This window comes from Rattus norvegicus, chromosome 15 (genome assembly GCF_021556685.1).
Source record: "Rattus norvegicus strain SHRSP/BbbUtx chromosome 15, alternate assembly SHRSP_T2T, whole genome shotgun sequence".
NCBI lineage: Eukaryota > Metazoa > Chordata > Mammalia > Rodentia > Muridae > Rattus > Rattus norvegicus.
In genome coordinates this window covers 35,656,430-35,682,418 of record NC_141548.1, presented here as the reverse complement: position 1 = coordinate 35,682,418, position 25,989 = coordinate 35,656,430, and the positions used below count along the sequence as shown (strand labels likewise).

Genomic DNA, 25,989 nt, shown 5'->3' with positions numbered 1-25,989 from the left:
TATTTCCATTCTCAGCTTGAGGTTAAGCTGCACTCAGCTAAGTTTGGATTCATTTCCTCCCTTCACTATATGCATACCTGGTGCCCAGAGGAGGAGAGGGGATCAGGTCCCTTAGGACTGGAGTTACACAGAGTTGTGAGCTGGGAAAAAAGAGTACAGATGCTGGGAACAGACCTGGTTCCTCTGTAAGAGCAACAGGTGTTCTTAAGTTCTGAGCCATCTCTCCAGCCCCTGCCATCTACTTTACCATGGGTCACTTAAGTGAGTCAAACGTTTCCAACACAAGATAACCAACTTGCCTTATTCCCATAGGCCTATAGTCTAATGCCACAAACATATTCACCATTTTATATCACTCCATGGCTTTCTTATTCTGCCTTATTAGGACTTCAAAAATGCCCGCTACTGCTTAATAAAAACCCTCCATTATCAAGTGAGACTCCTGCCTCAATTACCTTTTACACCTGGGCTAAATGAACACATGTATTTCACAGTACTGCTTTATACAGAATGCTAAGAGCACTTTTTTCTTCATATTTTACAGAAGGGCTTAAAACATATGGACTTTCTTTAATATACCAAAGTACATCCAATTCTAATTCCTAAATAAATGTTACAATTCATTGAACATTTAAAGGCTTAATGGCAAAGTCCGGGGGAGGAAAGGATTAAGTAAGTTTATTTTACAAACTGGCTGAAAAATAACTTCAAGAAAGTCAATAAAATTCAGTACGGTCTCATCCTCCCTGACGAAGGTGGTGCCCGATTTGGAGGCGTGATGGCTATGTCCAAATAATCCCCTATTTGGAACTTCTGTGACTGCAGGGTCATGGAGTCATCAGTGCCCTTCCTGCCAGACATGGTGCTGCCAATCTCTTTAACTCTGCAGGAAAGAAAGCCAACAGTTAATGGACTAGCACTGCATCAACAGAACAGTACAGACTATATAAAGAACAAGATGATTTCCCATGATGAATCCAGAGTTTAAGCACTATATTCAAGTTAAGCCAGATCTGAATATAAGCCTATACAGACACCACTACTGCCACTAAAGACAGACGCTAAAGGGATTATCCCAAAGCCAGGCACGGTGACATGTGCCTGTAATACTAGCACCGCGCATCGTATCAGAAAGAGAATATATGTGCGCTACTAGGGGAGGGAACCTGACTCGCAAAATGCAGAAATAACAGGAATTCACGTCACAAGTCACCTACCGATATCCAGGTCTTTTAAGATCCATAAAAACAATTGCAAAATTGAAGTGCGTGCCCTTCTTTCTGGCTTCTGGGTAGACTTCCTTTACTAAACTAGTCAGTTCTTTCAAGGTTGCATCCATCCTGAAGTTTTTGAAGAGATAATTATGATTAATAAACACTAGTGTAGCAGGGGCATTAAAAACAAGCAAGTTGTATGTCCTTGAGTCGTTCGTAGCCCAGTGATTCACACTGTATGACTTGTGGCTGGCAAGATGGCCTAGCAGAGCAGTCAGTCTGCTGCACAGTCCTGGCACCTGTGTCAACCCAGAAAGGGTCAAAAGGAGAGAACCAACTTCCACAGTTGTCTTCTGACCTTCCTCAAGCATCTCATGGCATGTGCGCAAATACACACATACACACCCCTAATAACAACAAAGAAAAATTGCTTTGAATATTTCCCCTGCTGTCCGCAGTGTGGAAAAACATTAATAAATTACAGAATCCTGCTACAAGGGCTTAAGGAGAGCCCCACATGCCTTGTTCCGAGACTACATAACATCATCTGGCTCAGTCCAAATTATTCAACTACACAAAATAAACTATCTTCTAAGGTACACGCTCTGCCATACATTTCGGCATCTAAAAGTGGAATGCATCCTAGGACCAATGTGCTGGGACAGCATCTTCATAAGGATATGTAATGTCTTCTCTCAGAATCTTAATGATGGAGGCAAGGCAAGTCGGCTGCTTATGGGCGGAAGTGCTTGCTGACAGCCTGACAACTGCCTCCCAAACTGTCCTCTGACCTCCACTCCCATAGGCCACATATACACCCAAAACAAATGTGCCAGTGAGATGGCTCAGCAGGTAGTCGCCGACTGTCCTGAGTTCAATCCCCAAAACTCTCAAGTAAACGTGGAGAGAAATATTCCAAAAGATGTCCTCTGACTAAGGGGTATGGCACTTACACAATTCACATACAACACAAAATAACAATAGAAACAACAAAATGTTTTACAAAAAAAAAAAAAAAGTTTTTTTTTTTTTTAAATGACTGAATCCTAAAGCCAAGGACATGAAATTTTAAGACAAACTTCAGGCTGCTTTTACAACTTAAGTCATTATTAACTTAAAAATACACATATGAACTCAAAACTAAATATAGGCCCTCGTGCTTATACAGCACAATCTAGAGCAAAGTAACTGAAAATGTAAACCTTTAGCCTAGTTCACGGTTACACTGGTGTTGCCAACAACAGGAGGTAAGTGGAATGCAAAGTATAAACCTGAAACAGTTCTGTGCCAAGCGCTGGGAAAAACAGTAGAACCTAGAAAGACACTTCAGAATGAGAACACTGATGGGACTGAACCAAGGAGAGAACCGCAGAGCCCACTGCATGTTTGCTGTGAACAGCGTATCTCCACGCCAGCCTACTCAGCACACGAGTGAAAATACCCAGGAGGACCTTTCAGATAGGTATTTCTCACTATCCCTGTGACAAAACGCAATCTCTCAGACACAGGAGCACTGAGTTCAACTCCAAGCACCAACATCGAAGCTCACGACCATTTGTAACTCCAGCTCCAGAGATCTGACACCCACTTCTGACCTCAGTAGACACCAGGCGTTTATATGTGCACACACATATGTATGAAAGTAAAACACCCATGTCCATAGACATAAAAATAAGTTAAAATTTGAAAGATATAATACCAAAACTGACACAAAAATATATAGTTCACAGTATGCATAGTTCAAGTAAAATCTTATTTTTTCAGAACTGTATGTAGTTCATTGTGGAACCAAATAAGTTGTAAAACTTCAGAGAAAAAGACAGTTACTTTCTTTTTTTTTTTTTTTTTTTGACAGTTACTTTCTTATGTAATTATGCAGCTAAATTTTACTTAGCCAGAATTCCTATTCTATTCCACAATTAACTCTCACGTTTTGCATTTTGCCCCTAGTGAATGTCAATGCTGGCATAAACTCTGGAGTGATATAATTCTGAGTTTCTTTTGAGGCAACTTTTAAAGTAAAGAAGCTTTTCTAGACTGGGTTGCCCTGGCAGAGGGCTGGCTCTCACAGGGAGAGTCCCAAGAGCAGATGCTGTAGGGTGTGGACAATAAACACTACAACAGTCTTTAAAGTAAAAAACTTTACCGTTCCAAGATTTTGACATCCATGTGGCTCTGGAACAATCTCTCCAAACAGATAACCCTCTCTGGAAAGCTGAGCTCACCTTATAGAAAAGCAGTTCTTGATATCATCGAGATGTAAGGAAAGTCCTGGCAAGCTGCAAAACTTATTTGTTGAGATACAGAGAATTGTAGTATTGAGAAAGTGGCTTACATCAGGCTGTTAAAAGTTCTCCCTTATAAATTCAACCACTAGCTCGTGTTTTGGGGCTGGGGTGGGGTTGTTTGTCTGTTTTCTGAGACAAGGACTCTTCGAGTCTGACTGGCCTCAAACTCAAGAGGTCCGCTTGCAATAGGAAATTACCGTTTGCTTAAAAGGTGCAGAGTTCCTGGTTGTGAAGTGTGTGAAAAGGTTTAAGAAGAAGACCTTCGAGGTTGGGGATTTAGCTCAGTGGTAGAGCACTTGCCTAGCAAGCGCAAGGCCCTGGGTTCGGTCCCCAGCTCCGAGAAAAAAAAAGAAAAAAGAAAACCTTCAAAAGTTTTAAGTGGCCAATTATGTGTTGTATATCTTACCACCGCAACAACAACAACAACAAAAATATATTAAAGTTAGCCTTTGCTGCTTTCCCAAAGCCATCAGTGTCAACCGGACACAATACGAAGGACAAGCGGGTAACGGTCCTAGCTGAGTGGGCAGCAAGGCAGGTACTCGGAGATAAAACACTTGGACAGCCGTTTTCACTGAGCACACACCAAACGCGTTTACACCGAGGGCCGGAGCAGAAAGGACTCGGGTGTGATGGTGCTTTTTAATATTTTGGTGCTACCAGACTTGAGGCTTCCTATTGCCTACGCTCCGAGAACATAATATACTCAACAGCCGACTCCCAGTCATCTACCATCTTCTCTGCCGCATTTTAAACTACGTATCATTCTGTACCAGGAGGCCACACGGTGAGAGCAAGACCGGTGAGTTCACTGTAACCTAACGTTTCACCCCACTCCTAAATGCGTTACACGGCGAGTAAGGCCGCCCTGTCAGTCCCTGAGGGCGCAGCCCGCAAGGCGCCGGGCCCGCGCGGCTCACCAGGTGTAGATCTGCAGCTCGCTCGAAGGCACGTTCCCGCGGGAGAACTCGTCCATTCGGTGGTGGCGGCCGTTGTTGGTGGTGAAGACCCGCAGCAGCAGCGGGCAGGTCTGGAAAGAAGCGGGGAGTCAGCCTCTGGCGCGCCATTTGGCCTTCCCGCCCACCCGTCCGCAGGCCGCGCCCGCCCGCCCGCCAGCCGGCCCGCCGCCTCTGCTCCGCAGCCGCCCGCGACCCGCACCTTCTCGCGGTCGATCGGCTTCTCCGGCTCCTTCTTAATTTCCTCCTGGGTAACGCGCGATTCCACCGCCATCTTCCTCCTTCGGCCCGGGAGACGCTCGCCCTGACCTCCGACCCCTGCGGCGAGCATGAGCTAGTCGTCTCTCGCGAGGAAAGGAGCGAGATTTTATAGCGGACGAGTGGCAGGGCGGGGCGTCGCTCGGCGCAAGCGCACTTTCTTATGTGTGTGGCCACACGCGCGCCGGCGCGTACGTGTTGCCCTGGGAGAGGGGCGGGACGGACGCATGCGCAATGGTCTACAGGCGTCTGTGGGGGGGGGGGAAACTTGTTTTGTTTTTTTTTTTTTTTTTCTTCTTTTTTTCGGAGCTGGGGACCGAACCCAGGGCCTTGCGCTTGCGCTAGCTAGGCAAGCGCTCTACCACTGAGCTAAATCCCCAACCCCAAGTCTTGTTTTCTTACACGTTCACTGTCCAAGTAAGCGTAACGTGACATTTTCATGCGTAATGATGAAAATGTGTAGCGAAGACGAAAAGCTTAAGAATATTCACACGACATGTAAAAATATGAACAAGGTAGTCATAGTGATGACAAACCGACTGGACTGATTTTATATGGACCGCTAAGGTAGACAGGTACTGCAAGGCCTGCAGCCAAATGATACCATTTCCGTAGGTGATGGGGTGAAACCATCTGTTTTGGGGCTGTGATGAACTGGGCTCTTTTTACGTAAAGCGAAATACAAGAGAAGCAAACCCAGTTGCGTGGTGGTACATTCCTTTAACCCCAGCATTCTGGAGGCAGGACAGGTGGATCTCTGTGAGTTCAAGGCCAACCTGGTCTACAGAGTGTCAGGACAGTCAGGGCTATGTAGAAAGAGCCTGTTTCAAGACAAAAACAAAACCTAAAAAAGTACTAGTGGGAAAGACTGATAGGAAAAAAAACAAAACAAAACAAAACCTTCACAATATGCTATAGAGAGTAAAACATTAACCCCACAGCTCCATTTTAAAGCAGTCGCTTTAAAAAAGAATCTAAACTAACAATACGCACATAATGTTCTGAATCTCACTACTGATCCATAGAGTTTGTTAAAGATCTGGTGACTGCTTTTAACAGATTGCTTTAAAAACAAGTCGGATGTAGCGTATGGACAAAAGATAGAACTGACGATAGTGGTTATAGGCCTTGACACTTCTGTGCTCTGGTGAGAAGGCAAGCTGAACACACACTTCGGATTCTCTAGGGTTATTTGATAGTCCTTACAATCCCTTCTTGCTGCTTAGACTCTAGAGACAATCTTTGCTAGGAGAATATTCAGAGGTGTCATGAGAATAGTCTTCACTTGCTATTCTTACAGAGGACCAGGTAACAGTTCTCTGCTTTTGTGGTATTTTGGTGAAGGATGTGGCTGCTTTTTGCCCTGTCTGAAGCATTTACCTGAGTCTGAGGTAAAGAGAAATGTGTTAATTGCATTGACAAAGAAAGTCTCAAAAAAGCCCAGCAGACACTTTGTTCTCTGTTTAAGTCTCTTGAAGAGTGTTTTAAGCAAGCATAGCAAGCTTAGAAAGGAAAAATATAAAATATATGGTATTAAAGGGGCACCAGGAAGTGAAATAGAGCTGAATCCTATTCTAGGAAATAGCAGATTAGGGGGTTTGGGGGGCATGATCCTACCCAGCTAAGTTTAGAACCAGACATGGTTGTACATACCTTTAGTCCCAGGAGACAAAGCCAAACATCTCTGAGTTCTAGGCCAGCCTGGGACAAACTAGTGAAGAAAAGCTTAACTCCAGATATGGTGGACCATACATTTAATCCCAGCATCACAGGAGACAGAGCCACCCAGATCTCTCAGTCGATCTACAGAGCTAGTTCCAGGAAAGCCAAGCATAGGCAGTGAGAGAGTTGGAAAACAGAAATAATAGAACAAGGGGACCTGGGGGAGGATGTTCCAGCCCCAGGAAGCAGCAGAACTCAGCAGCTTGGGCCATGTGGCCCTGGCTTTAGAGTCCAGAATAGAAGGGACCACTAGGACAACTGACGCTGGTGAGCTGGAGCTAAGAAATTAGTGTGATTAAGAAGAGACCAGCATCACTGAGGTGAAATCTTCTGGGAGGTGTTTTCTGGGAGCACAAAGAAGCTGTGTTCCAGAGATAGCCAAGGTTGTACCTCGTGCTGCAGCTGGACTTGGTAATGTGTAAGAATTACCCAGGTGATACTGGTTTTGAAGGCATGAAGGGGTCATGAAGAGCAGCTGAGGCTTGGCACTGTGAGAGGCCAGGGAAGGTCATTGGTGAAGGTGCAGCCTCAGTTGTAGTTGACAGCCCAGGACTGAAGGGATCAGGCAAAGGATTTGTGGCTCAGTCCCATGAAGAGAGCCCATGAGAGGCTATTGGTGAAGCCTAGCTGTAGCAGAAGACCCCAGAGTACTGGAGATGCCAGTACCATGGAATGACCACCAAGAACAGCAGTGGCAGTAGAATGGATCATCCTGAGCTTAGAGTGCTACAGAGGACATGCTAGACATGTGACACCAGCCCTTTGGAGGAGCTCAGAAGAGCATGTGTGGATCCCAGGCATTGGAACAAGAAGCTGTAACATTGAAGCTGCCTTAAAGACTCCAAGATTTTTGAGATGCCAGAGCCATAGGATATCTCCTGAGAAATGTTGCTAACAGGAAGTGGAACCAGCCCAGGAGAAGAAGTTTGTTGCAGTCAACAAAGATGAAAAGGGGGTTGGAGCCCTGAAGGCTTCTTTGACATCAGACATGGAGATGCAGAGTTTGGAGTTTGCCCAGCTGGTTTCCTGTCTTGCTTTGGGGATTACGGTTAAGTGATTGGATGAATCCCAGAAGAGACCTTGAACTTTGGACCTTTAACGTTATTGAGACTGCTATAGACTATGGGGACTTTGGAAGTTGGATTAAATGTGCTTTTTTATTATGTTATGTTTAGGTATGGCCCCCATAGACTCATGTGTTTGAACAAATGTATGGGGGCCAGGGAGTGGAATGTGATGGTTTGTATAAGCTTGGTCAAGGGAGTGGTGGCACTATTTAAAGGTGTGGCCTTGTTGGAGTAGATGTGTGTCACTATGGGCTTTAAGACAATCCTCCTAGCTTCCTGGAAGTCAGTATTCATCTAGCAGCCTTCAGATGAAGATGTAGAGCTCTCAGCTCCTCCTGCACCAGGTCTGCCTGGATGCTGCCATGTTCCCGCCTTGATGTTAATGGACTGAACCTCTGAACCTGTAAGCCAGCCCCAATTAAATGTTGTCCTTATAACACTTGCCTTGGGCTAGAGAGATGGCTCAGAGGTTAAGAGCACTGACTGCTCTTCCAAAGGTCCAGAGTTCAATTCCCAGCAACCACATGGTGGCTCACAACCATCTGTAATGGGATCTGATGCCCTCTTCTGGTGTGTCTGTGGATGGCTATAGTGTACTCATATGAAAATAAATAAATAACTTTTTTTTAAAAAAGAAAACTTGCCTTGGTCACGGTGTCTGTTCACAGCAGTAAAACCCTAACTAAGACTGATGGACACAGGTTAAGCACAGTGGGACTGCCCCGTCTGACCCCAAAATGATGGGTCCCTGTCATCATACATTTGTCCAGGCCATTAGAATACGTAAAACCAAGAGTGACCCTAAAATAAACTGTGGACCTGGGTAACTATGGAGGTACCTGGGACCTGTGGAGGTAACTATGTAACACAATAGCATAATGGACATATGGGACATAAAAGCAGAATGGATCCAGAGACTTGGGCATGGCTGGAGCAGCGAAGGAATGTAGAAAAGACAGAAGGACAGACACAGCAGGGCTGGGTGGTCTGCACTCTCGGATAGAAGGAAGCAGCACCCAGAAGCTTGGGCCTTCATAAAGTGGAACAGAAAGACAAGGCTACGCACCCAGCCAGACGAGGAGGCGGGGTTTGTGGTGTGCAGCTGGGTGGAGGAGACAGGTTTAGGTAGGAGCAGGCTCTGTAGAGGAGCAGGCTGTAAGTACCTGGGGAGAGAAAACTATGCGGGCACTTTCTGCACACACTATCAATGCTTGCATTTGGTCGCTAAAAAAAGCTCTGCTGGTTGTCTCTGGGCTTTACCCAGAAGGAAGGCTTTTCCAGTCCTCCATGGATCTGTGGCTCTGGGGTCCTTGACATGGCCATGACTATTTCAACAACAAACTTTTACTTGGGACATGACTCACCAGACCGTAACCCTTCAGCAGACTGTCCTGGTCGAGATCCTCTTTTTATTTATTTATTTCAAAGAAGTATTTATTTATTTATTATACATAAGTACACTGTAGCTGTCTTCAGATACACCAGAAGAGGGCATCGGATCACATTACAGATGGTTGTGAGCCACCATGTGTTTGCTGGGAACTGAACTCAGGACCTCTGGAAGAGCAGTCGGTGCTCTTAACCACTGAGTCATCTCTCCAGCTCCCTCTTTTTATTTTTGTTTATTATTATTTGATATATCTTTGTTTGTTATTGATGGAATATCATGTATAGCATGCAGTTCAACTGACCTTGTTTTTTTTTTAACCCTAAGTTCCTTTTTATATCACTTTTATTCATTAAAAAGTATTTTAAGATTTAAAAAATGATTTATGGTTATATGTGTGAGTGTATACCAGAGGCGTGCAGGTCCTCTCAGGACCCAGAAGAGGGCATTAAATCCATTGAAATGGTGATACATGGATGCTACCCATGTTCAGGGAGCTGCAGCAGGAGGATTGTCACAAGTTCAAGATGACATAGGAACTGCCAGACCTACGTGGAAAGACCATTTCAAAAGAAACCAAGCATCAACAAATAAAAACGAGAGAGAGAGAGAGAGAGAGAGAGAGAGAGAGAGAGGAATGCTTGTGGAGTGCAGTCTGCTTAAGTATCCCTTAGCAACTTTCCTCTCTTCCATAAACTTGCTAGAAATTGGTTATTAAATTAAAAAGCAAGATCAGATTTAAGTTTGAACTTTGGGACAAGAGTTGTCATGGTGAGGGGTTGGGGATTTAGCTCAGTGGTAGAGCGCTTGCCTAGCAGGCGCAAGGCCCTGGGTTCGGTCCCCAGCTCCGAAAAAAAAAAGAAAAAGAAAAAGAAAAAGAAACAAGAGTTGCCATGGTGTTGGGTGCACATAAGCAGGTCATGTCCACTCGCCTTCTTCTGTACTGATGACCCACAGCTGTCTCTGCATAGACAAGAGATACATGATCCTCGTGGTCTCGCTCTTTTTGCCTCATCTATTGGCTGGATCCCCTGTTACCCAGGTGTTGTCGTTGCCCGTGTGGACTGTGTATATATGAGTACACTGTGGCTGTCTACAGACACACCAGAAGAGGGCATCGGGTCCAATTACAGATGGCTGCGAATTGAACTCAGGACCTCTGGAAGAGCAGTCAGTGCTCTTAACTGCTGAACCATCTCTCCAGCCCCAACTTAAACATTTTTAATGTGTTTGTTTGGCCAATAGACACTTTGAACTTTATCCCAGAACTTCTTGACATCACCTTAAATCTCTCTCAACTTCCCTGCAACTGGGCATAAGGAAAAATTCCAGCTCATCCCTCCTGCTTGGCCCAAGCCCTCCTATCATAGAGGAATGCACAGGGCAGCACAGGGCAAGATCAGCCAGATTATAGTTCTGACATCCACGATGGGTCCTGGCTCTGCTTGCTAATGATTTCAGGTTAGATAAGCGGCAACCTCTCCCTCTCTCCCTCTCTCCCTCTCTCCCTCTCTCCCTCTCTCCCTCTCTCCCTCTCTCTTTCCCTCCTTCCCTCTCTCTTTTTCTGGCTTCTTTGAGACAAGGTTTCTCTGTGTAGCCTTGGCTTTCTGGGAACATGTTCTGTAGACCAGGCTGGCCTCAAACTCACAAAGGTCTGCTTGCCTTTGACTCCTGAGTGCTGGGACTAAAGGTGTGTGCATCTCTGCCCAACTAACTCTTTCTCTAATGTCCCCATTTTTGTCTTCCAACCTCAGGACAGCAGCATTGCTGATGATACCAGCCACAGCTGGCTTCTGACCTTGTCTGAGAGGGACCTGTAACCGGAGATAATTGTATGGTGTTACTGTCGACCCCAGTCTTGAAGCAACTGAGGTGGACTGGGAGTGAGAAAACCTTCATACTCTGAATTAGTGGGGTCAGAAGTGCAACCTGTTTATTTGGGGGACCACAGTTGTGAAATGATGGGTTTATGAAATTCCTTTTTTTTTTAAACATTTCTGTCTTTCTCATCTCTGGGTGTCTGTCTGTCTGTCTCTCTTTGGTGTGTATGATGTGTGTGTGTGTGTGTGTGTGTGTGTGTGTGTGTGTGTGTGTGTGTTGATGTGTGGTGTGTGGTGTGGTGTGTGGTGTGTGGTGTGTGTGTAGTATGTGTGGTGTGTGTGTGTGTGTGTGTGTGTGTATGTGTTATGTGTGCACGCACACGTGCACTCCATGGCATGCTTGTGGAAGTCAGAAGTCAGAGGACAACTTATGAAAGTCTACCCTGTCCTTCTATCACGTGGCTCCTGGGGATGAGGCTTGGTGACAAACATCTTTACCCACTGAGCCATCTTCCTGGGCCTGGTTTCAGGAACATAGAATTTATGAAATTTTTATCATGACACAATGAGGAAGACATGCACATGCTTCCTTCCTCCCTCCCTCCCTCCCTCCCTCCCTCCCTTCCTTCCTTCCTTCCTTTCGTTTTCTCCATAAATACGCTATTTTTCCCCGCTGGCCAGGGATTTACAGATTCTCTCCCTGTTGCCTCCACCTCCACCACATGACCATCTTAATTCTGCTGTTTTGAGGCAGAGCTTGCTTTGTAGCTCAGCCTTGCCTCAAACCCTCTGTCCTCAGCCTCACCTTCCCAACGCTGGGATTACAGGTGTTGGCTGCCATTCCTACCCACACTCTCTGAACAACAAAACTTCCCCTAACTTTATCAAGGCTGTCTGAGAAGATTTGGGTCACAAGTTGAAGACAGTGTGCTGACAGGGTACAGCTCTGCGAGATGCTCCTCTGTTCACCTTAGTTACCCTCCAAGGAAGCTCCCTGGTTATAAGGGACACAGCCTCTTTCTGAGAGGAGCTTAGCCTGCTCTTCTTCTCAGCTTTGAGGACACCTCCATGTCTGAGACACTGGGAGCTCTCAGCAGCCACTTCTCCTTTTACCATGATGCTTAGAGGCTGCCTCTGCAAGGTCCGCTTGACTACACTATTGTTTTTGTTTTCCCAGAGTCCTTCATTGTTAGTTTTTCCATGGGTTTATTTATGTGTGTGTGCAGCATGTGCTATGGTGTGCACATGGAAGTCAGAAACAAGCTTTCTGGGGGGTGGGGGATGGAGGGAGAGCGAGAGCGAGAGCGAGAGAGAAAGAGAGAGAGCCAGAGAGAGAGAGAGAGAGAGAGAGAGAGAGAGAGAGATTTCTCCCTGTCCTGGACATCAAACTCAAATCATCAGGTATATTCCTTCTCTATGCTATGATTAAACAACCAAACCGACTTATTGCAGAAAGCATTTATTTGGGGTTACGGTGAGGGATAAAAGCTCACCACAGCAGAGAAGCATGGTGGCACGAGGCAGGTGTGGAGGCAGGAAAAGTAGAGGAACGCCATAACGATAAGCAAGGAGCAGAGAGGGGGAAACTTGAAATGGCCTGAACTCTCAAAGCACTTACACAGCTTGACGGAGGTTGGAATCACTGGGGATGTCTCTGGACATGCTGGAGGCCCATTATCTTGGTCACATTAATTGACATGGGACCACCCATACCTTTCGAGTGGCACCATTCATCCCCAGTGCGGAGGACTGTGGACTGCATAGGTGTGAAGAAAGCGCTGGCCGAGATCGCAAATGCCTTTCATCCCAACATTTGAAAGGTAGAGGCAGGCAGATGTCTAGTTCAAGGCTCGCCTGCTTTGCCTTGTAAGTTTCAGGCCAGACACACCTACTTAGGAAGACCCTGTCTTAAAAAAAAAAAAGATGTTAGCCAACCAGTGCGGCAGTGCGTTTCACATGATGTGTCAGCGGCTTCAGGCTGCCTCTGCCTTCCCTTCTTTGCAATGGTGGACAGCAAACTGGAACTGGGGGCTAAAAGAAACCCTTTTGCCTTTAAGTAGTTCATCACAGCAACAGGGAAAGAAACTAAAACAGTGTCAATACGAGTCCAGGTTCTTTTTAATTGCCCTCCCAGCCACCCCCCACCCCCACCCTCACCCCCGCCTAACCGCCTTTTCCCTTTTCCCCACCTCTGTCCCTCCCTCCTTTCCTCCCTTTTCTGTCTTTCCATCCTTCTTTGTAATTTTTCCTTCCCTTCACCCCCTCTTTATTTGTGATGTGGGAGTCTCACTGTGGTACTAAAGCCCATCCTGAACTCCTGAGCTCTCGAAATCCTCTTCGGAGAAACAGGGGTCCAGGTGAGAGGTTCTTTTGAATCTCAAGTGGAGAGAGCACCAGCGGGCTTGCGAATTGGTGAAAACTGCGTCTTTATTTTATCTAACTTCCCATTAAAACTGGTTTTCTTTTTTGTGTGACTATCTTGGTAGCACTGGGGTTTCCATAGAAGTTCTAGGCACTGTCCCATGACATGACAACTGTTGCCATCGTTCTTGGAATGCTACGGACAGCCATGGCTGCTGCAGACCACTGAGCACGTCAGATCTGCCGTCAGAGCCTGATGCACGCATGCGTGTTTATACTCGATCACAGAACCAGATCACACTGTGTTTCAGTAAAACTGGTTCCCTTTATGATCAAGTGTGTTTAATTTAAGTTAAATTAAATTTTTTTTTAATTTTAAAATTTTTCCTTTTTTTTTTTTTTTTTTTTTGGAGACAAGAGCCTAGGTCAGTACTGGAAATTGTACAACTCAGCAGAATGTATGGTCTTGTGGCCATTCTCCTCTCTCAGCCTCTTAAGTGCTGAGATTACAGGTATGTGCCATCATACACAACTAAAATTTTCTCGCGCAAGGCCCTGGGTTCGGTCCCCAGCTCCGAAAAAAAGAACCAAAAAAAATTTTTTTCTCATAAATTACTATTAGTTTTCTGTGGTTGTTGCTTAGTGTTGAACCTATGACCTCACACACCCCAGGCCAGCGCTGCACAGCTGCTCCCAGATTCGGAAGTGAAGGGAGTCCACAGGCTCTCCAGGCTGCTAACAGAGCTCATGTGTGGCTCAGAGGGTCAGGACTAAGACTCCACTGAGATTTACTCCGGAACCTGGGCACCTTGGAAAGCACACCCGGGTCCTCCCCAGTCAGACTTTGCAGTTACTCTGAAGTTGAAGGAGCTGAAGGGAGGGGGCTGCGGAGAACAGAGTCATAGAAATCAACACTTACTGGGGGAGCCAGAGCAGAGAGGAGGCATCTGGCCAAGTCCCTTCCATCACAAAGCTCCCATCTGGGTCTGGTGATTTGCTAATATTTCATTGATACATTTTGTAATGAAAAACAATCTTGGGGTTGGGGATTTAGCTCAGTGGCAGAGCGCTTGCCTAGGAAGCACAAGGCCCTGGGTTCAGTCCCCAGCTCCGAAAAAAAAGAACCAAAAAAAAACAAAAAACAAAAAAAAACAATCTTCACGTTCCTCAGTTTTGAGACGAGTCTCGGTGCTCTCAGTGGTATAAAAACGAAAGTGGATTTATTGCAGACATACTGCATAGTTTTTAGTAAGACTCGATGGCAAACTTCTCTTGGTTTGGGGGCGAAAAGCCAACTAACTAGAAGCTGCTCCAAGCTCAAGATGAGTAACAAGTTCAATTTAAAGAAGGAAGAGGAGGAGTGGGGAGGGAGTAGGGAGGACTCTGCTCCTTTTGGAAACAGCAAAACACAGTATCGGCAGGAGCTGACCAAGTCTTGCTATAACCTGGTTTCTGTGCTTGTGGCAGGGGCGAGCTGTCTGTGTGTTGATTGTCCTCTGTGTTCTTGGATTTGGACTGACGGTTATTTTTGGACATGGGACAGACTGAATCTACCCCATTAAACACCCTACTTAACCACTGGAGGGAAGTTGGGGAAAGAGAAAACTTGTCAGTAGTAGTAAGGAAGGGCAGATTAGTTCCTCTCTGCTCCTCCGAATGGCCCACCTTCAGAGTAGGGTGGCCACCCGTAGGGACCCTTGATTTGCATGTGATCAGAGCAGTAGAAGAGTCTTTAGACCAGGATCCCTCGGACACCCAAACCAAGTGCCCTATATAGTTACCTGGAAGGATCTAGTGGAGGACTCCCATGTCTTGGATAAAAGACTTTTTGTCTCCGAGACTTGCAGGACCTGGGGAGAAGAACTCCGTAGAGACCAAGTCTGTAAAGAGCAACATCCTCCAGGACCCTTTGATCTGCTACTGACGGATCCTCCACCCTCTTATTCCCCAACCATGGCCCCAGTTCCCACGGCCCCTCCTCAAGGATCTCCCTTGAGCTCTCATCCAGCATCCCTTTACCCTCCCCTCCTCTGGCCCCAGCAAGGGAGGAGGGTGGGGAGGGACCCTCAGAACTGGGACTAGCCATGGGGAACCAGAGCAAAAGGCCACTTTACCCAATACAACAGTGGCCCTCCCCCTCTGAGCCTCAGGCCCATAGATGAGGATGGCAGTCAGGCTACTCAATGTTGGCCTTTCTCCTCAGCTGACTTGTACAACTGGGAAACCCAACAGCCCCCTTTTCAGATAACCCCAAGGGGCTGATTAATCTCAGACTGTTTTATTTACTCATCAGCCCACCTGGGATGACATCCAACAATGAGAGTGAGAGTGAGAGAGAGAGAGAGAGAGAGAGAGAGAGAGAGAGAGAGAGAGAGAGATGGGGGAAGCCAGAAAGACTGTCTTCTCAGACACCGGGCACCATCGGTTTCCCCTGACTAGACCTGGCTGGGATTTTAATATGGCAGAAGGTAAGAAGCAACTGAAGGTCTACTGCCAGAGCATTGTGGGCAGGTCTCAAGGGAGCTGCACGACCACCCACCAAGGTACGTGAGGTTAAGCAGGGACCAGATGAGTGGCTCAGCCTTTCTAGAGTGGCTCATGGAGGCATTCTGCCAATATACACACTATGATCCCAGCAGTGAGGAGCACAAAGCTACTGTGACTATGGCTTTTACAGACCAGGCTAGTAGAGATAGCAGGAAAAAGCTTCAGAGGCTAGACGGACTACAGGATAAGTCATTGAGGAATTTAGTGCCAGTTGCTGAGAAAGTCTAACATGGAGACAGAGGAGGAGAAAGAGCAGAGAAAGAGAAAGGAAGAAGATGAAAGGGAGATGAAAAAAGGAAATTGACAGGAAAGGAATTTACAGAGAATCTTGGCTACAGTAGTTAGGGAAAGCACAGAAGAGAGACTCCAACCAAAGAGAGACAGAAAACCCCTTGAAAGGGACCAGTGGCATATTGAGAGAAGAGGGGCCACTGGGCCCGAGAGTTCCCTAGCAAATGGAAGCCAGGGGTGGGAAATTCTAGGCCTGGGGAAAAGTGCCCCCAAAAGGTGAAGGTGTTAGCCCAGGGGGGGAGACAGTGATTAGGGAGGATGGGGTTTGGACCTTCCCCAAACCCATGGTAACTCTGAGTGGAGGGGAAACCCACTCAATTCTTGGTGGACACAGGGGCTCAACACTCGGTCCTCCTCCAAGAAAAAGTCTTGGGTCCAAGGAGCCACTGGCACCAAAATGTATTTATGGACAACCCAAACAGTGGACCTAGGGATGGGCCGGGTATCCCATTCATTTACGGTCATCCCAGACTGTCCCTACCCTCTGTTGGGGTGAGACTTATTCTCCAAGATGGAGGCCCAGATACACTTCCTGCCCGATGGGCAGCAGCTATCTGGCCCCAAAGGAGAGCCCATATATATTCTGACTATCAGACTAGATGATGAGTATAAATTATTTGAAACCAACTTTATGCAAAACCAGGACTTGACTTGGTGGTTGGAAACATTCTTGTCAGCCTGGGCAGAAGTGGCGGAGATGGGCAAAGCAAAATGTCATCCCCCTGTGGTGTAGAACTCAAGGTGCAGGCTACCTCAGTGTCTCTCAGACAATACCGTATGACCCAGGAGGCATGAGAGGAGTTAAGCCACACATCCCGGCTCCTCCAGCTTGGGGTATTGCTTAACGCCATTGGACCTGGAACACCTCTCCTGCCAGTTAAGAAGTCAGGCACTAACAATTATCACCCAGTCCAGGACTTACAAGAGGTAAACCGTCGAGTGGCTGACATCCATCCTACTGTGCCCAACCCTTACACTCTGTTGAGTTCTTTGTCACCTTCCAGAATTTGGTACACGGTTTTAGACTAGAAAGATGCTTTCTTCTGCCTGCCCATGGTGCCCCAAAGTCAAGGATACTTTACGTTTAAAAGGAGAGACCCAGAGGATGGCCCAGCCAGTCAGCTGAGGTGGACTAGATTCTCCACTGGTTGGGCTCAGTCCGGCCACCTTGATGACTGATCCCAAACTTGAGCCACCACAGCACGAGTTAAGAAATACTGGTAGAAGCCCATGGGTGGAGGAAAGACCTCTCCAATGGACCCCTGCTGGGAGCCGAAGCTACCTGGTTTACAGATGGGAGCAGTTTTTTCCATGAAGGTCAGAGACAAGTGGGTGCTGCCGTGGTGGGTGGCACAAATGTCTCTGGGCTGAACCTCTACCCCGCCCCCCAGCACCTCAGCTCAGAAAGTGGAGCTAACTGCCCTCACCAAAGCCTTGGAGCTTGGGGCCAACAAGAAAATTAACATCTACACAGATAGCAGATAAACCTTTGCCACAGCCCACGTCCACAGGGCTATATAACAAGAGAGGGGATTGCTCACATCAGAGGAAAAGGAAATAAGAAACAAGAAGGAAAAATTGGATCTCTTGGATGCCCTGATGAAGCCAGCAACTGTGATGCCCAGGACATCAGAAGGGAAGAGACTCAGTGGCCCGGGGCAATAACCAGGCAGATCAAGTGGCTCGAGAAGTGGCTATGCAGGAGCCTATCCTGGTTATGGGCCTTCAAGAGACACCCGCTGGGAAATGGGATTGGACTAAGGGACTTAGAATATACAGCAGAAAATAAGGCCCAAACTGCTAGCCACCCCACCACCTATTACTTAAGGGAGGAAGGACAATGGTGCACTCAAGGGGGGAAAACTATACTCCCCAGAGAACAAGCAAAAGACTCACTTGGACAAATGCACTCATTTAGGGGTTAAGAAGCTCATCCAAGCAGTCAAGGGATTTAGGTATATGTAACAGACCTTACATTTTTAGCCAGAGAGACAGTAGAACAGTGTAAGGCATGTCAGCAAATAAATGCTTATGCAGCCAAGAGCAAACAGGGCAAGAGACCTAGGGGAGAACAACCTGGGGTTTATTGGGAGATCGATTTCACAGAAGTTAAGTCAGGAAAATATGATTATGAATACCTCCTAGTGTTTGTAGATGCTTTCCCTGAATGGGTTGAGGCTTCCCCCACCAGTATTGGTTTTGTTGTTCTTATTCTTCTCATGTTTTAGATATTAACTCTGTATTGAGTACGTAATGGGAAAGAACTTTTCCAAGTCTGTAGGCCACCATTATTTCTGAATGGCAGTGTGCTTTACCTTACAGAAGCTTTTCGGTTCCATAAGGTCTCAGTTATTCACTGTCGGTCTTAGCGCTGTGCTAACGGTGTCCTGCTCAGAAAGTCTCCCTGTACCAGTGAGGTCAAGGCTATGCCCCAGTTTTACTGCTTTCAGATCCATGGTACCCAGCTTTATGTTGAGGTCCTTGATCACTTTGGAATGTGAGTTTTTCGATAACCATGGATCCATTCTTCTACATCCAGTCATCTAATTTGATCATCACTGTTTACTGACGACACCGCCTTTTACTGAGTGTGTATTTCTGGCTTTTTGACAAAAATCAGGTGTTCATAGTATGTGGATTTATGTCCACCGACATGTCAAGGCCACTCTGCTTTTACTACTATAGCTCTGTAAGACAACGTGCAATGGGGACAGCGATGCCTCCAGGAGTTCTTTGTCATCCAGGATTCATTCATCTCTTCTAAATTCTTTGTTTCCATATGAAGTTGAAAATAATCTTTTTGGTTTCTTTGCAGAATTGTGTTGGAATTTTGATGGGGAGTGCCTTGAATCTGTAGATTGCTTTAGAACGGCCATTTTCACAATATTAAACCAACTGATCTATGAATGTGGGAGATCTTTCCATCCTCTGATAACTTCTTCAATTTCTTTCTTCACTGTCGTAAAATTTTTATCATACAAGCCTACCACTTGCTTGGTTAGAGTTACCACAAGATTTTTTTAAGGCTATCGTGAAAGGTAGTGTTATCCTGATTTCTTTCTCCATCTGTTTGTTACCTGTATAGGAAAGCTATTGATTTTTGCAGGAGTGGGTGCAGAATCAGTGCCTCAGGTCTGCTCCAGGCACAGGTTCAAACTGGAAGGCAAGGCTGTTGATGCGTATGGGCTAATTTTGTATCCTACTATTTTGCTGAAAGTGCTTATCAGCTACAGAAGTTTCCCAGTGGCATTTTTAGGGTCAATTATATATATTGTCATATCATCTTCAAATAAAGATACTTTGACTTCTTTTCCAATCTGAATCCACTTGATCTTTTTGGATGTTTATTGCTCTAGCTAATTCTTTGAGTACTATATTGATTAGGTATGGGGAGAGTGGAAATGCTTGTTTCTGATTTTAATGGGATTGCTTTGAGTTTCTCTTTACATTTATGTTGGCTGTGGGTTTGCTGTAAGTTGCCTTTATTATATCTAAGTATGATCCTCGTATCCCTAGTCGTTCCATGACTTCTTATTTTTCTGTTTCAAAAAGCTTTATTTTTACTTGGGCCAAGACTTGGGAGAGGCTCCAGGGTGGTTACAAAGCTGCCTAGTGGCTTTAGAGGTTCATCCAGGTGCTGAGGTGGCCGGTACAGAACAGAGGAGGGAGCCCCTTGGAAGGCTCAGAGGTCTAGTCATCCTTGAGAGTGGGGAGCTCAAAGAGATACTCGCCCAGAGATGCCTGGGCCACGCCAGTCTGCGCTGGTTGTGGCCCCGCCACTCTACGGAGGTTGGTCAGGTGGTTGCCCGTCTTCTTGAAGAGCTTCACCTCCTTATCCAGGAAAGACTTTCCAAGCAGTCACAGAGGTGAGGGTCTGTGCGGGCAGAGCCCAGGGCGTGCAGATCCAAGAGAGCCTGGTTCAGGTTCTTCTCCAGGGCCAAGGCAGCTTCCATGGCCTCCAGGGTTTTACCCCACTCATCTTGAGATGGCTTCTGCACATCCTGGAAGAGTACAATGCCCCCGTGATCGTTCTGCAACTTGAGGAGACGCTCGGCGCCCTCACACTTCTCCTAGGCCAATTCGCTGAAGAAGTGGCCTACGCCCTCCAAAGCCACATCATCCGGATCCAAAAGGAAGCTGAGAGAGAGGTAGGTGTAGGAGGCCTGCAGGAGCAAGTTGACCAGGCGGCTCACGGCAGCTTCCACTTCAGTGGAATAATTCTGACGAATCTGAGAGGTCATGGCTAATCCGAAGTATGGGGCTTACTGTGAAGACGGGGCTGGCTGGTCCTAGGAGCCGAAGGTGGCAAGGAGATGGTCCCGGAGGCTGTGACTGGAGAGACTTGTAAGGCGGCTGGAAGTGAATAAAGTGGGAGTCCCTGGGTCTGTTCCGTCCAAACACTGTTGAAGCAAGATACAGATCCTCGGGATCTCCAAAGCGCTGCTCCCTTTCCATGACCTTTAACATGAAGGGATATTGGATGTTGTCAAAGACCTTTCCTGCACCCGATGTTGATGATCGTGTGGTTATTGCCTTTCAGTCTGTTTATGTGGTGGATTACATTTATTGGTTGATGTATGTTAAGCCACCCCTGCATCTGAGGGATAAAGCCTACTTGATCATGGCAAAAATCTTTACCATGCATTCTTAGATTCTGTTTGCAAGTATTGTGTTAAGAATATTTGCATTTGGAGTTGGGGATTTAGCTCAGTGGTAGAGCGCTTGCCTAGCAAGAGCAAGGCCCTGGGTTCAATCCTCAGCTCCGGAAAAAACAAAACAAACAAAACAAAAAAGAATATTTGCATTTATGTTCATAAGGGAAACTGGTCGGTAAAATTTTCTCCTTGTGGGAGGAAGGGAAATTTTTCTCTTTGTTGGATCTTTGTGTGGCTTAGGTATCTGGAATTGTGGCCTCATAAAAAGAATTGGCAATGCTCTTTTCTGTTTCTACTTTGCAGAATAATTTGAGGAGTACTAGTAGGAATTCTTCTTTGAAAATCTGGTAGAATTCTGAGCCGAATCCATCTGGCCCTGAGCTCTTTACGGTTGGAACATTTTCAGTTTCTGCTCCTATTTCACTAGAGGTTATGGTTCTGTTTAAATTGCTCCTCTGATCTTGATTTAACTTTGGTTGGTTGCATTTACCAAGAATTTATTCATCTCATTTAGGATTTCCAGTTTGCTAGAGCGCGTTGTTTTAAAGTGTCATAATAAAGTCCTTATGACTCTCTGCATTTCCTGTCCCTCTTCTTGTCTCTAATTTTACTAATTTGGAACTTCTCTCTCCATCTTTTAGCTAATTTGGCCAAGGTTTTAGCAATCTTACTGGTTTTCCCAAAGAACCAACTCTTTGTATCATTGAGTTCCTGAATTAATTAATTAATTAACCAATTAATTAATTTATTTGGTTTTATTTTATTGATTTCAGCCCTAAGTTGGATTATTTCTCTATGTTATTTCTTCTTTTCTTTTTTTTTTTCTTTTTTCTTTTTTTCGGAGCTGGGGACCGAACCCAGGGCCTTGTGCTTGCTAGGCAAGCGCTCTACCACTGAGCTAAATCCCCAGCCCTATTTCTTCTTTTCGATGTAGAGCTTTCTGGTATGTCAGTACATTCCTGGTTTGGGGTTTCTCCAAGCTTTTTTATGTCCGTGCTTAGTGCTGTGAGCTTGCGTCTTAGAGCCACCATCACTCTGTCCCATGGGCTTGGGGATGCTGTGTTTTCATTTTCACTCAATTCCAAAAAGTTTTTAACTTCGTCCTTTATTTCTGTATTGGCCCATTTTTCACTCAGTAGAAGGTTGTTCAACTTTCATGAGTTTTATTCTTTCTGTTGAATCATGGTGGCCAGATACAGTGCAGGGTGTTGTTCCAATTTTCTTATATCTGTTGAGATTTTCTTTATATCCAAGTATGTGTTCAATTTTAGAGAACGTTATGTGAGCTGCCGAGAAGAAAGTGTAGTCCTTTGTTTTGGGAGTGAAATGTTATGAAAATATCTGCTAGATCTATTTGATTTATGATGTGACGTAACACCAGCATTTCTCCGTTTAGTTTGCCTGGATGTCCTATCTTTTTTTTTTATTTATTTTTATTTTATTGTATATGAGTACACTGTAGCTGCCTTCAGACACACCAGAAGAGGGCATCAGATCCCATTACAGATGGTTGTGAGCCACCATGTGGTTGCTGGGATTTGAACTCAGGACCTCTGGAAGAAGAGTCAGTGCCCTTAACCACTGAGCCATCTCTCCAGTCCCCTGTCCTATCTTTTAATAATAGTGGGGTACTGAAGTCACACACTGTCACTGTGTGAGGGTTGATAGGTGATTTTAGCTGTAATAGCTTTTCTTTCATGAATGCAGGTGCCTTGTGTTTGTTCCACAAATGTTTAAAGTTGAAATATCCTCCTGGTGGATCTTTTTCTTTGACCAGTATGTGGTGTGAATGAGTATGTAATGTCTTCCCTATCTCTTCTGACTAGTTCTGCTTTGCTGTCTATTTTATTTTTGTTTTATTAGATATTAAGATAATATGTTCTCCCATCCTTTTTCCCAGAGGTGATGTCTATCCTTGATGGGGAAGTGTATTTCTTATATGCATCAGGAAAAAAATGGATCCAGTTTTCCAATTCAATCTATTAGTCTGTGTCTTTCCAATCTGAATTGAGAGCATTAATACTGAAATTCATCCAAGAGCAGTGTCTACTGAGTCCTGTGCTGCTGCTGTGGTCTGGGTTTTTCACCTCCTTTTGATTGTTTATTATAGTCTGGGACTATTTATTCCTTGTGCTTTCTTGGGTATGGCTAATCTCCTTAGGTTGAAGTTTTCCTTCTAGATCTGGATTTATAGACAAATGCTGCTTAAACTTGGATTAATGTGGAATTTTTTTTCTTTCTTCATATATTGTGACTGACTGTCTTGCTGGGTATAGTATTCTGGGCTGGCCTCTGTGGGCTCGTAGAGTTTGGAGAACATTTATTTTTCCAGTCCCTTCTACACTTAGAAGTTGGGTTTCGGACTGGAGAGATGGCTCAGCAGTTAAGAGCACTGGCTGCTCCTCCAGAGGACCCAGATTCAATTCCCAGCACCAGCCTGGAAGCTCATCCCTATCTATAATCCAGCTCCAAGTGATTTGGCAGCTTTACACAGACATACATGCAGGCAAAACACCAATGCATGTGAAAAAGGAAGTTGAGTGGTATTCTAATGGGTCTGCCTTTATATATTACTTGGCCTTTTCCCCTTGTAGCTTTTAAGATTCTTTCTCTGATCTGCACATTTTGTGCTTTGATTATTATGTGTCGTGGGAAATTTCTTTTCTGGTCCAGTCTATTTGGTGTTACATATGCTTCTTGTACCTTAATAGGCACCTCCTTCTTTAGGTTGGGGAATTTTCTTCTATAATGTTGTTGAAAACATTTTCTGTGCCCTTGGTCTGGGCTTCTCCTCCTTCTATTCCTCTTATTCATAGATTTGGTCCTTTGAAAGTGTCCCAGATCTCCTGGATGTTTTGGGCTTGGGGTTTTCTAGAACTAACATTTTTATTTGACTGAGATATTCGTTTTGTCTGCCTTGTTCTCAATGCCTAAGATTCTGTCTTCCATGTCTTGTACGTTGTTGGTGAGGTTTGCCTCTGGGGCTTTTGTTTGACTTCCTAAGGTTCTCATTTCCAGTTTTATCTCAGTTTGGGGTGTCTTTAGTGATTCCATTTCCATTCTCTTGGTTTGAACTATTTTCATTATTTTGTTCCACTGTCTGTGTTTTCACAGACTTCAATAAGGGATGTAGTCGTCTTTTCTTTAAGGGACATATTCATAAAAGCTATTTTACAGTCCTTGTGTTATCATCCGTCAGCTATACTGCGTTTCTGGGGGTCTGCTCTGCTTATATATCTTAGCTACTTCATACAAAAAGAAGCGTTTATACTTCTGTGACTTGTTTCACTTTAGCATCATAAGTTTATCTGTGTTTTACTTTCTCAAAGTCAAATAATATTGCATTGTGTGTGTCTTCCATGTTGTTGTATGTTTGTTTTGAGACAGGATCTGTGTATTCCTGGGTGTCCTGGACCTCACATTGTGGTAAAATTAAAATAAAGTGTCTTTTATCCCGCACTATGTCTGGCCCTGTGGGGCCTCATGGCATCTGTTGAATATTTTCACCTCAGCCAGCAAAGCGTCTCACCTGCTTTGCTCCATCCCATATCACACTGTCAATAGCTACTCTCTGAGCTTTCTACCCGTCTAGTTCCCAAGGCACGTTGCCACCATGCCGGACACACACATCCCAATTCCATGGCGGCCCAGTGTCTCCAGCCACCGCACACTCTCTTGAATGCAATTAAATCGCCACATGAAAGAACACACAACACAATAACCTCTGATCCAATTGATAAGATATAATTGCCCACCTAGATAACATACGGTTTGCTCATCTAGATACACAAAGTCCTGTAAACATCCATCCCTTAAAAATAGTCATAGCAACCTGTAAATGTGCAGAGAGGAATCTTAACATCTGCTTCCATGTTCTCTCGGCTGCTCTTCTCCCTCTCCCTCTCCCTCTTCCTCTCCCTCTCCCTCTTCCCCACCCCCACTCTCTCCAGTCTCCTCCTCCTCTCTAAAACTTCTCTCCTATCCATCCTTCCTTCTCATCCAATTCATCCAATGACAGGCCTCGTTCTATCTTGTACATGCCTTTTCCTGTGTAATGACATCATCCTATACCTCACTCAATGGGCCCGGCTGGCCTCAAACTCACAGATATATGCCTGTCTCTGCCTCCTGAATATTGGGATTAAAGGTGAGCATCACCCTCTCATCTTCTGCATCATCTTTATCCATTAATTTATCAATGTATATTTGGGTTCTTTCCATATTTGGCTTGTATTTGTTTGTTTGTTTTTTTGTTTTGTTTTTCAAGACAGGGTTTCTCTGTGTATCCCTGGTTGTCCTGGACTTGCTTTGTAGACTAGATTGACCTTGAACTCACAGAGTTATGCCTGCCTTTGTCTCCCAAGTTCTGGGATTAAAGGTGTCCGCCACCACAGAAGGCTCATACTTGGCTTGTATAAATAGGATGCAAATGTTTCTTCAAGATCCTGATTTAATGGATAGAACTGTGTAAAAGAACAAATACTCAAAAGGACAGACACCATATATTCTCCCTTATAAGTAGATCTCAGGTTTTACTTCATACAGTACATGTGTATTTGTATGTTTGGGGGTGTCATAGCTGTAGTTACTATCACTGTATGGAGACACTATGTGTATGACCAAAGCAGCTTACAATATAAAGCATTTAGTTGCTTACAGTTTTAGAGGGTTAGTCCATGAACATCATCGTGGGAAGCATGGCACTGGGCAGGTGAGCATGGCGCTGGGTTAGTGGCTGAGAACGCACATCTGATCTGTAAGCTGCAGGCAGAGAGAGTGAAACAGGGCCTATTGTGGACTTTTGAAACCTCAAAGGTTGCTCCCAGCCCCCAGAACACACTTCTAAGAAGATTACACTTGGGCTGGAGAGATGGCTCAGTGGTTAAGAGCACTGGCTGCTCTTCCAGAGTCCTAAGTTCAATTTCCAGCAACCACATGGTGGCTCACAACCATCTGTAATGGGATCTGATGCCCTCTTCTGGTCTGCAGATGTACATGCAGATAGAACACTTATACATAAAATAAATAAATCTAGAAGAAAAAAATCAAACTTTCTCCAACAAGACCATACTTCCTAATTCTTTCCAAACAGTTCTATTAACTGGGAACCAAGCACTCAAATACATGAGCCTATGGGAGCCATTCTCATTCAAACCACCACATTCCACTCCCCCTGGCCCACATAGCCTGTAACCTTATCACAGTGCAAAACACATTCAGTCCAACTTCAAAAGTCTCCATTGTCTTTCACAAGTCCATAGTCCATAGAATCTTCTAAGATTCAAGCTAATATTTTTAGTGTAACATCCTGTAAAAATAAAAAATTTAAAACCAGATAATGTTAACATACAATGGCAGAGAATATGCAGCACCATTCCAAATGTGAGGGAAGGAAGCACAGTGAGAAAATGTTGGACCACAGC

General features: G+C 45.2%; 1 protein-coding gene and 1 pseudogene across 1 annotated transcript; both read right to left on the bottom strand.

Annotated features, from left to right (window-relative positions):
* Nucleotides 1-486: 486 nt before the first annotated feature.
* Nucleotides 487-4,792, bottom strand: Sap18 (Sin3A associated protein 18). Its single transcript, NM_001033685.2, has 4 exons — nt 4,661-4,792; nt 4,423-4,532; nt 1,218-1,340; nt 487-883 (listed from the first exon to the last, which is right to left on the bottom strand). Exons 1-4 carry the CDS (start codon nt 4,787-4,789, stop codon nt 727-729), a joined length of 519 nt encoding a protein of 172 aa, NP_001028857.2. The 5' UTR covers nt 4,790-4,792; the 3' UTR covers nt 487-726.
* Nucleotides 4,793-19,601: 14,809 nt separating this feature from the next.
* LOC103693597 (ferritin light chain 1 pseudogene) lies at nt 19,602-20,358 on the bottom strand (annotated as a pseudogene).
* Between the last annotated feature and the right edge of the window lie 5,631 nt (nt 20,359-25,989).

Coding starts and splice junctions, on each gene's coding strand:
- Sap18 (NM_001033685.2), bottom strand. CDS start 4,789: ATGCTCGCCGCAGGGGTCGGAGGTCAGGGCGAGCGTCTCCCGGGCCGA. Junction 4,533..4,660: donor AGCCGATCGACCGCGAGAAG/GTGCGGGTCGCG, acceptor GCTTCTTTCCAG/ACCTGCCCGCTGCTGCTGCG. Junction 1,341..4,422: donor GAGCTGCAGATCTACACCTG/GTGAGCCGCGCG, acceptor CAAAAACTTCAG/GATGGATGCAACCTTGAAAG.